Genomic DNA, 10,148 nt, shown 5'->3' with positions numbered 1-10,148 from the left:
CCCCCCCCTATTTTTAGCAGGTTTTGCAGTCAATTCAAAGTCCAACACTTAACAGAGGAGCTTGAAGCTGCATCTCCCAGCTGAGCATTGTGGTATTTGCCAGGATTCCTCATGGCCCACTCCAAAACCCTCTGGAGCAAGCGTGCTGTGAGTCCCCAACAGCCAGACTGACACCTTTGAAACCCCACTCAAAGCACTCCATGGACTCAAGCTCCTTCTCTTTCCCTAAAGCCAAGCACTCAAGCAGCAGGGAGAGAAAACTCCTTGGGGAGAAGCAGTTTTCTCCCCTCAACACCAAGCACTCAAGCAATGAGGTGAGAAAACCCCTTGGTGAGAGGCAGCTTTCTCCCCCAAAACCAAGCATTTAAGCAGCGAGAGGAGAAAAAAAACCCCTTGACCAGAGGCAGTTTTCTCCCCCCGAAACATTCAAGCAGTAAGGCAAGAAAACTCCTTGATGAGAGGCAGCTTTCTCCCCCAAAACCAAGCACTCAAGCAGCAAGGTGAGAAAATTCTTTGGGGAGAAGCAGTTTTCTCCCCCAAAAACCAAGCACTCAAGCAGTGAGGTGACAAAACCCCTTGGGGAGAAGCAGTTTTCTCCCCCTAAAACCAACCACTCATGCAGCAAGGTGACAAAACCCCTTGATGAGAGGCAGCTTTCTCCCCCCAAAACCAGCCATGCAAGCAGCAAGGTGACAAAACCCCTTGAGAAGAGGAAGTTGTCTCCCCCAAAACCAAGCACTCAAGCAGTGAGGGGAGAAAAAAACCCTTGGGGAGAGGTAACGTTCTCCTCCAAAACCAAGTTCTCAGGCAGTGAGGTGAGAAAACTCCTTGGTGAAAGGCAACTTACTCCCCCAAAACCAAGCATTCAAGCAGTGAGAGGAGAAAAAAACCTTGACCAGAGGTACTTTTCTCCCTCCAAACCAAGCACTCAAGGAGTGAGATGAGAAAACCCCTTGGGAAGAGGAAGTTTTCTCCCTCCAAGCCCACCACTCAAGAAGCAAGGTGCCAAAACCCCTTGGTGAGAGGCAACTTTCTCCCCCAAAACCAACCACTCAAGCAGTGAGGTGAGAAAAAAACCTTGATGCGAGGCAGTTTTTTCCCTCCAAACCAAGCACTCAAGCAGTGAGGGGACAAAACCCCTTGGGAAGGGGAAGTTTTCTCCCTCCAAACCAAGCACTCAAGCAGTGAGGTGAAAAAACCCCTTGAGAAGAGGAAGTTTTCTCCCTCCAAACCAAGCACTCAAGCAGCAAGGTGACAAAACCCTTGAGAAGAGGAAGTTTTCTCCCTCCAAACCAAGCTCTCAAGCAGTGAGGTGCCAAAACCCCTTGGGAAGAGGAAGTTTTCTCCCTTCAAACCAAGCTCTCAAGCAGCGAGGTGCCAAAACCCCTTGACGAGAGGCAGCTTTCTCCCCTCGAAACCAAGCACTCAGGCAGGGAGGTGACCAAACCCCTTGAGGAGAAGCAGTTCCCACCCACAACGTTCCCCCTCCCCAGCCCAGAGCCGTTTAACTGTTGTACAGAGGAACCACCCTGGAGATGCCCTGGCGGCAGATTGGGCACTTCCTGGGCTGGGGCAGCGCCTGGTAGCACTGGTGGCAGGAGCAAACGTGGCCGCACTCGAGGAAGACGCAGGCTTTGGGGTTGCTGAGGCAGACCACGCAGGCATTTTTTAGAGTCTCTCCCCCCTCAGCCTTGACCTCCCTGAGCAGACGCTCCTGGGCCTGCCGGAACTCCTCCTGCATCTGCCGGAGCTGCCTCCTCTCCCGGTGGTGCCGGTACTGCTTCCGCAGGACCAAGAAGAGGACGGCACAGGTGGCGAAGCCGAAGAGGACGGTGAGGGTCTTCCAAAAGCGAGCGCTGGCTTCTTGTTTCTGCAGCAGGGAGTGGAAATCGGAGGTGCTCAGGTAGTAGGGCATGGCCTGCTTGGGGGGTTGCAGCTTGATGGTGGAGGCGTCCAGGACCAGCTCGCCCACGCCCGTCAGGGCCGTGCCCACCCTCAGCATCTGCTCGGTCTCCTGGATGCCCTTGGGGCGCTCGCCGCTGATGTAGTGCCCGATGGCGTCGGTGAAGGACTGCACGGAGGGGTGGAACTTCTCGTACACCGTCTCCAGGCTGAGCTCAGCAGCTTCCAGGGGCTTCAGCACCCGCACGGCCACGCCGCCGGCGCCGTCCTCGGGCGGCCCCAGCTCGAAGGGGGCGGTGTTGGTCCGCTGGTGGATGACCTTCTCGTAGTCGTTCCTGGGGAGAGGGCAACGGTGAGGGTTGATGCCTCCCTCAGGGTCAGGCTGAGCTGGTGTGGTGGGTTGAAAACTTATCACAGCTGGGAAGGGACTTTGGATAGGTGATCCTGTTCTGGCAGCAGGGGAGGGGGGTTGGACAAGATGATCTTTCCAAGGTCCCTGCCGGCCCCTGACATTCTGTGATAAGGGCTTGTAGTGACGGGACGAGGGGCAACGGCTTTGAGCTGGGAGAGGGGAGGTGGAGACTGGAGATGAGGGAGAAATTCTTTCAAGTGAGGGTGGGGAGACACTGGAACAGGTTGCCCAGGGAGGTTGTGGATGCCTGCTCCCTGGAGGTGTTCGAGGTCAGGCTGGACGAGGCCTTGAGCAAGCTGGGCTGGTGGGAGGTGTCCCTGCCCATGGCAGGGGGTTTGGAACTGGCTCATCTTTAAGGTCCCTCCCAACTCAATTATTCTAGGATTCTATGATTGTGAGGACTGCCACTAGTCCCCCTGCCCTGAGTGAAGTTTATATGGATGAGACTCACTGGAGAGCAGCACCTTTCCCCTCATGGCACCAACTGGGTGTGCAGGAGGCCTCTACACTCTCACCTCACAGACTCCTACAAAGGTTTGGGTTGGAAAGGACCTTCAAGATCATCCAGTTCTAATCCCCTTGCCATGAGCAGGGACATCTCCCACCAGCCCAGCTTGCTCAAGGCCTCATCCAGCCTGGCCTTGAACACCTGCAGACAGGGAGCATCCACAACCTCCCTGGGCAACCTGTTCCAGTGTCTCCCCACCCTCACTCGAAAGAATTTCTTCCCATTATCCAGCCTAATATCCACCTCAACACTTCCACAGTCCTGATGGAAGCAGTATGGGCTTCCCCAGGCAGCAGGAGGGCACCTCAGCCCACCTAAATCCCCCTCATCTCCCTGTGGCTACCAGAACCAAGTGCTGTGTGTCTCACACACCAAGTTGATGAGCCAAGGTTGGAAGAAGACCACAGTGCTCTCATCTCAGCAGCTCTCACAGGCCAGGCTGCTCTCTGTGAGTGGGTATGACTCCAACCCAGCTGAATTTCTGGTTTGAAGGTGTTGGTTTTGCTCAGAAAAACACCATCTTGTGGCCACCTCTATGACAACAACGTGGGGCTGCTGCTGCTAATGCTCTGCCCATGGTGGGTTGCTCCCTGTGCTTGTCTTCTACAGCCCCTCCCTGAACTCTGAAGGCTACAGCCCCGAAAACAGCCAAACATGCCCCCTTCTGGCAGCTGTAATAAGATCACTGGGACAGCTTGAATCACTCTGGCCATGCCTAAAGTGATGTCAGGGTATCAGCCCCTCCAAAAACACTTCAGCTGGTCTGAAAATTGGACTTTTGTGGGCAGCAGGCACGTACCAGAGATGGGTTGTTCGGTTCCACACCATCTTGTGCTCCTGCAGTGTCAGTCTCTGGACAACACCCTTGCAGTTCTCCACAAACTGGCTGCTCAGGGTCTCCTTAACGGATCTCACCACACCTGGAAGCCAAACCCAGAGCATGTGAGGAGCTCCTGAATCATCTGTTCTGCTTGTAATCGCCTACAGTGAGTACAGGAAGTGTCTGAACAAGATGAGCTTGTAGATGATACTAAGCTGAGTGGGAGTGTTGGTCTGCTGGAGGGTCAGGAGGCTCCACAGAGGAACCTGGACAGGCTGGAGCAATGGGCCAAGGCTCATGGGCTGAGGTTCAGAAAGACCAAGTGCTGGGTCCTGCACTTGGGTCACAATTCTACAAATGTTCCAGGCTTGGGAAAGTGTGGCTGGAAAGTGCCCAGTACAGGAAGATCTGGCTGTTGGTTGACAGCAGATGAAGATGAGACAGTGTGTGGCCAGGTGACCAAAAAGGCCACCAGCATCCCGGCTTGGATTAGCCAGACCAGGAGGACCAGAGCTGGGATCATCCCCCTCTACTGGCCACTGGTGAGGCCACACCTTGAGTAAATGGTTCAGGTTTGGGCCTCTCACTCCAAGAAGGACATTTGAAGTCCTGGAATGTGTCCCGAGATTGGCAACAAAGCTGGTGAAGGGTCTGGAGACCAGGGCTGATGAGGAGCAGCTGAGGAAACTGCGGCTGTTCAGTCTGGAGACGAGCTGACTTGTGCAGCACCGTGGGACTGGGGCTGGGTCCGACCCGGCGAGAGGCCCGCGGGGGTAAGGCCCTCCCCCTGCCACTTCTCCTTTGTGCCCTGCCCCTACCTTCGATGACCGCGTAGGGCACGCATCGCCCCGGCGCCTCCAGCAGCACGGCCCGCAGATCCCCGTCCAGCCGAACCCTCCTGGCACCCTGCGGGGAGGAAACAGAGGCCAGGACTCAGCAGACGGGCGCAGGCCGCGATTCGGGCCCAGGCCCCGTGGTTGCATTTCCCCGACCCAGAAGCGTTCCTCGGCACCCACCTCCAGGCCGCGGGCGACGCGGGCCTTCTGCCGGTACACGGAGTAGAGCAGGGCAGTGACAGCGGTGCTGGCGACCAGCAGCACGGCCTGCACGGCCGAAGGCCGCCCGCCGCCGCCGCCGCCCTCCATGGCCGCCGTTACCGCGGCAACAACCTGGACGCCGTCGCGCGGCGCAGAGTGATGACGTCACTCCGTCGCTCTGGCCGCGCGGCGCAGCTACCATAGAGGTGGAGTCTTCCAGCGCCGTCGGTCCGGGCTGCGGGGGAGAAAAGGGTCTTCAGCAATCCCCCGTCCCGAAGCCTTTTGGAGGGACGATGAACACCAAATCGCAGCCCCAAAGGGCATGGGAAGGGGAGGCGGCCAGATGCCGGCCCCACAGGGCTTTGGGATAAATCCCAACTCTGGGGTCTTGCCGGGGGTGGGACAGATCCCAGCCCTCCATCCTCGCCTCCTTCTTTTCTTGGGGGGGATGTAAACTGCAGACCCGTAAGGCCTTGGGGGAGGGTTAGCCCAAATCCTAGCTACCCCCCCAGGCGCTTGGTAGTGGGCACCAAATCGTCATATGCTGTGGCTGTGAGGGGAGTACCCCCAGTGCATCCCGACCACCAAGGTGGGGTGGGAAAACTCACGTCCCAGCCCCTCCAAGGCTGGGGGGGTGTAAGACCAAAACCCTGCACTCGGGGGTATCAGCCCAAATCCTAGCCCTGTGCCTTCCAGGGGGGGTTGTTTGAATCCCCTCATTTGGTTTGTGGGGTTAATTTCCCAGTTCCCACTTCAGGGCCTTGAAGGAAGGGCAGCCCAAATCCCATCCCCACTTTAAACCTGTGAGCGTCAGGCCAAAGCCATGGACTGGGGGAAATCTGCCCAAGCTCCAGCCCTATAGGCCCTTGGGGGGGCAGGGGTTGTTTATACCCCCTCACTGAGTTATGGGAGAGCATCCCCAGTGACCCCCCCCTCAGGATTTTGGTGGTGGGACAGCCCCAATCCCAGCCCTTCCTGAGCTGTGGTGATGTCAAGCCTATCTCCCCTTGGGCTAGGGTTTGGGAGGCATCTGCCCAAACTCCAGCCCTACAGCACCTGGGGAGGGGGAGAGCTGTTCACATTCCCTCACCGGGCTGTGGGCCAGCACCCTATGGCCCCAAAGGGCTCTCCACTGCGAGGATACAGCTCAGTGTGAGGTCAGTGGGGACGCAGCCCCCAGCCCCATTTTGTAGGGTCCTCACGCAGAGCTGTGGCCAGGCTGGCAGGGACCTGTGCTTGGGGACACACACAAGACCCTGCTCCCCCCTGCCCCCCATCCCCTTGCCACTGCTTATTCTGGAAAAGCAGTGAAAGAGGAAGAAAAATGAGGATAATTTGGAGTAAATTCTTGGTAAATTATCCATCCTCAGGGCCTTGATGCTGGTTTTGGGGTGCACAGGGGTGGGGGAGGATGAGGAGGGCTGCAGACAAGCCCTGCTCTCTGCGGAGGGTCTGAGTGCCCTGTTGCAGCCTTCTTGGCACAGGGGCCTTGTGCCACCCCCCTCCAGCTCTATATTTAAAGAACCAGTTGCCATGACTACGCCGATCGGCTCTCGCCAGCCCTCGGTGCCGCAGGAAGGGCGCGGAAAAAAACGGGGACCCTGCAGTCCCCCCAAGCCCTCCAAGGTAAAGTCAGTATAACATCCCACCCCCCAGAAAAAAACCAAAACAACCCAGCTGCCTGGATGATTAACTCTTCCTCTCCCCTTTGCCAGGGCTGGGGGCAGGAAGGGACACAGGCGCTGTGACACCACCGAAAACCACACATTTCACTTTATTATGGCTGCTGCTGCCTGTGGAGGCAGGAGAAAAGGGTTCATGTGCAGGGGGCCAGGGAGGGCCCTGGAGGGGGTGCAAACCCCCCTTTCTGGGGATGCAAACCCCCTCTTCCTGGGGATGCAAACCCCCCTTTCTAGGGATGCAAACCCCCTCTTCCTGGGTGTGCAAACCCCCCCTTCCTGGGGATGCAAACCCCCCTTTCTGGGGATGCAAACCCCCCCTTCCTGGGGATGCAAACCCCCCCTCTCCTCCTCCCAAAGGTCTTCTCTGTCAACGAAGCCATCTTGTCCAGATTGGTCCCCGAGGTGAGGAAGGTCCAACTTTGGCTTTGCAGAGGAATGCCTCACCCCCAGACCCTCAGCACAGGGCGGGGCGGGGGCCACGCAGGCTGCATCCCCTCATCTCCATGGCCAGCCGCAGCACCGCTGCTCGCTCCCCGGGGCCGCCGTCCCCCAGGGGTGCCCCGGCGCCCAAGGCAGCCTCTTCCTCCTCCTCCTCCAAGATGGAGCTGAGGCGCGGGGCGCAGCGGGCCCTCTCGGCGGGCGGGCGGTAGGGACACTTGGCGTTGAGCAGCTTGCGGAGGGGCACCAAGGGGACCATGGCTTCGCCCAGGAGCTGCTGCTGGACGTGGCGGAAGTCGTTCTGCCTCTTGAGCCGCTTGAACTCGTCGAAGGCGGAGGCCGAGGTCTGGTAGAGCAGCATGGCCATGGCCCGCGCCTTGTCGGCTTTGGAGACCATGACGGCGTGGCAGCGCAGCACCACCGCCTTGTTCTTCACCTGGTGCCGGTAGACCCAGGCGAAGACCTTGGGGTGGCGGCGGTCGGCGGCGCAGTAGGTGATGCGGTGCAGCAGGTACGCGTGGCCCAGCCGCCGGGCGCCCTTCTCGCAGGGGGTCATGCGGATCCCTTGAGGACCCAGCGTCAGCTTCATCTTGGCTCCCCCGCCGCCGGCCCCGGCCTCGCTTTTCGCCCAGATCTTGCCCACCGCCTCCTCCGTGCAGCCTTCGCCTTTGGCGTGCAGGGTGACGGCGTTGCCCAGGTACCTCACCGTGTAGGTTGGGTCCTCTTTATTCAGCTCCACTTTCTGGCGTTTGCCGCGGAAGACGCTGCCCAAGCGCTCCAGCGGGCAGTCGGGCAGGAGGTCCGGGCAGGAACGGAGGAACCCGGCCAGCAGCGCCGCGTAGCTCAGCCCCGGCCCCAGGCTCTTGGCTTTGCACTTGCGTTCATTCTCCACCAGCACAAACTTGCTCCGGCGCCAGGGCAGCATCTCCGCTCCGCTTCCCCCCCGCCCCGGCCCCGCCGCAAGCCTCCCCGCACGCCTCCGCTAATCCCACTCCCGCTTAGCAATTAAAAAACAAAGATTCCCCGACTCTAAACACCTAAACCCACTTTGGGGGGTGGGGGTTGTGTTATTTCCATATACACCACCACCCCCCACTTCGGGGGGGTGGCGAGCCCCTACCCCAATGCAGCAGCGGTGAGCGATGCTGTCAGCCCCCGGGAGGATGCGGAGATGCTTGGCCGAGGAACGGCGGCGGCGTTCCGGCTGTTGCTGCTGCTGCTGCTGCTGCTGCTGCTGCGGGGAGCGATGGCGAGGATGCAGCTCTCCCTCTCCCCGTGGGCTGCTCCACCTCCCCGCGCCGTCGCCGCTGCCACCGCGTCGCCCCGGCCCCTCGAGCACGCGGGGAGCTGCCGGTGGACTCCCACCCCCCGCCCCCCGCCGCCGCCGCCGCCGTCGTCGCCGCCGTGCACGCCGACGGATGCGCGCTTGACTCCGTGCTCGGGCAGGGAAAGAGAGATGCTGGGAAGAGAAAGATTCACCACTCATCACCACCACCACCACTCAACATCCATGCAGCTGCCAGACCTCCTGCCCCCAAAGCTCACCTGCAGGGGGGAGTTCGGGCAGGATATGGGCTGGGGGGCTGGGGGGTTTGGAGAAGGGCAGACATCAGCTCCTGCCCCTGGCGTGAGAATATAAAAGAGCTTCCCCCCCCCCAAATCTGAATGTTGCATGACAAGAAGCACCAGGGTTGACTGAGCCTGCAGGTTTGCTGGCATATTTTGCTCCAGAAATCCCATTTCCTCCCATTATTCCTCAGCCTGCCAGACCTTGCTGCACTTCTTGGGCTGATCTTTTGGCTTCTGGCTGAGCTTTTGGGCTGAGCTTTTGGCTTTGGGGATGAGCTTTCAGGGTTTGGGGCTGAGCTTTTGGGGTTTGGGGCTGAGCTTTTGGCTTTTGGCTGAGCTTTTGAGCTGAGCTTTTGGATTTGGGGATGAGCTTTTGGCTTCGGGCTGAGCTTTTGGGCTGAGCTTTTGGATTTGGGGATGAGCTTTTGGCTGAGCTTTTGGGATGAGCTTTTGGCTTTGGGGCTGAGCTTTTGGCTTTTGGCTGAGATTTTTGGCTGAGCTTTTGGCTGAACTTTTGGGCTGAGCTTTTGGCTTTTGACTCCAGCCAAGGTCCTGGGACAGCTTCTCTGCAGGGAAAATAAAATATTGTTTCCCCATGGAACAATCCAGGGAGATTTTTAGGGAGTACTGTAGGGTGCCTGTGAGACTTCAGCCCCATAGTGGAGTCTGAGGCTGCTCAGGATTCAGCTTTTTTGGTTCAACCCCTTTTTTTTTAAAGCATTTGGGGTTTCTTGTGGATGCAGCAGGGAGACCTTGAGCTTTGGGACCCACAAACATGCTCCATCTGCTTTGAGACTGAAAAACAGTGGGGAGAAAGGGGTAAAATAGCAGCCTGTGCCCCCAGTTTTTGGTCCATTTAGGAAGGAAATCCTCAGCAGGGTGTTGCAGGGAGTAGGAAGCCATTTCCCAGCAGCTTCCCAGCTTTTCTGTGGTTTGAGCAAAGCAACTGCAGCCTTAAAATAGCAGCTTTGCAGGCAGGCAGCACCAGCCCTGTTCCTCTCACTGCTGTGGCCTCGTAGCTTTTCTTTTTTTTTTTTCTCTCTTTTTTTTCCCCAAGCCAGAATAACTTTAAAAATTGCCTGAATTTGTGTGGTTTTTGGTTCTTCAGTTGCAGCTCAGGGTCTGTGGTTTGCTCCTGGCACAAGGATGGTTTTGGAGAGGTGGCAGTTAGTGAATGAGTGCAAATGAGGAAGGTTTTTATCTACACCAGCCTCTGCCTTTTGTTATTTCTGCTCTCACCCTCAGCAGCAAGAGATAAGGAGGCTTTTATTTCATCACTTGGTGTTCACATCAACAGGGCAGGTTTAAACCTTCCCCAAAAGCTTATTATTTAGGAAGTGGGTCCCCCTGCTCTGATCTGCTCCCACCAGCTGTCCTGAGCTGGGTTTTCCTTTTCTCTCCCAGGTTCTGGGGGAATCACACCACATAATGGGGCAGAGGGGAATCCGTGGCTCGTTATAGGTGAGAAAACAACCAGGATTTGCACTTTGAAAGCTGAAAAAAAAAGGGGGGGGAAAGGGGCTTGGAGCTGATTCAGGGCTGCCAACCCTTCCCCTCTAGCTGCCTATTGCTTTGGCTGGCTGGCATTGTGTTCCAGGGTGAACAGACACTTGCTCAGCACAAGGAAGATGGATCTCCTGGTTATCCCCTGGGGCAATATGCATCTCAGCATCCCACCTTTGGTTTCTGGGCTGCCTGTGGTCCTCTCTCTGCCCTCCCAGTGTCTACACCACAATGGAGGCTGCTTCAGGCTCCCCATCCCAGCCTATCATGGCTCATC

The 10,148-nt window shown here is 57.8% G+C and overlaps 2 protein-coding genes across 2 annotated transcripts; both read right to left on the bottom strand.

The window, feature by feature from the left end:
• Positions 1-1,495: 1,495 nt before the first annotated feature.
• On the bottom strand, positions 1,496-4,787 carry MUL1 (mitochondrial E3 ubiquitin protein ligase 1). Its single transcript, XM_054394851.1, has 4 exons — positions 4,659-4,787; positions 4,461-4,548; positions 3,622-3,742; positions 1,496-2,237 (listed from the first exon to the last, which is right to left on the bottom strand). Exons 1-4 carry the CDS (start codon positions 4,785-4,787, stop codon positions 1,505-1,507), a joined length of 1,071 nt encoding a protein of 356 aa, XP_054250826.1. The 3' UTR covers positions 1,496-1,504.
• Positions 4,788-6,815: 2,028 nt separating this feature from the next.
• Positions 6,816-7,724, bottom strand: FAM43B (family with sequence similarity 43 member B). Its single transcript, XM_054395071.1, has one exon. The coding sequence runs from the start codon at positions 7,722-7,724 to the stop codon at positions 6,816-6,818; it is 909 nt and encodes a 302-aa protein (XP_054251046.1).
• Positions 7,725-10,148: the final 2,424 nt, after the last annotated feature.

Source organism: Indicator indicator, chromosome 32, assembly GCF_027791375.1.
Source record: "Indicator indicator isolate 239-I01 chromosome 32, UM_Iind_1.1, whole genome shotgun sequence".
NCBI classification, from domain to species: Eukaryota; Metazoa; Chordata; class Aves; order Piciformes; family Indicatoridae; genus Indicator; species Indicator indicator.
Note: the sequence above shows the minus strand (reverse complement) of the source record. Positions and strands in the feature narration are given on the sequence as shown.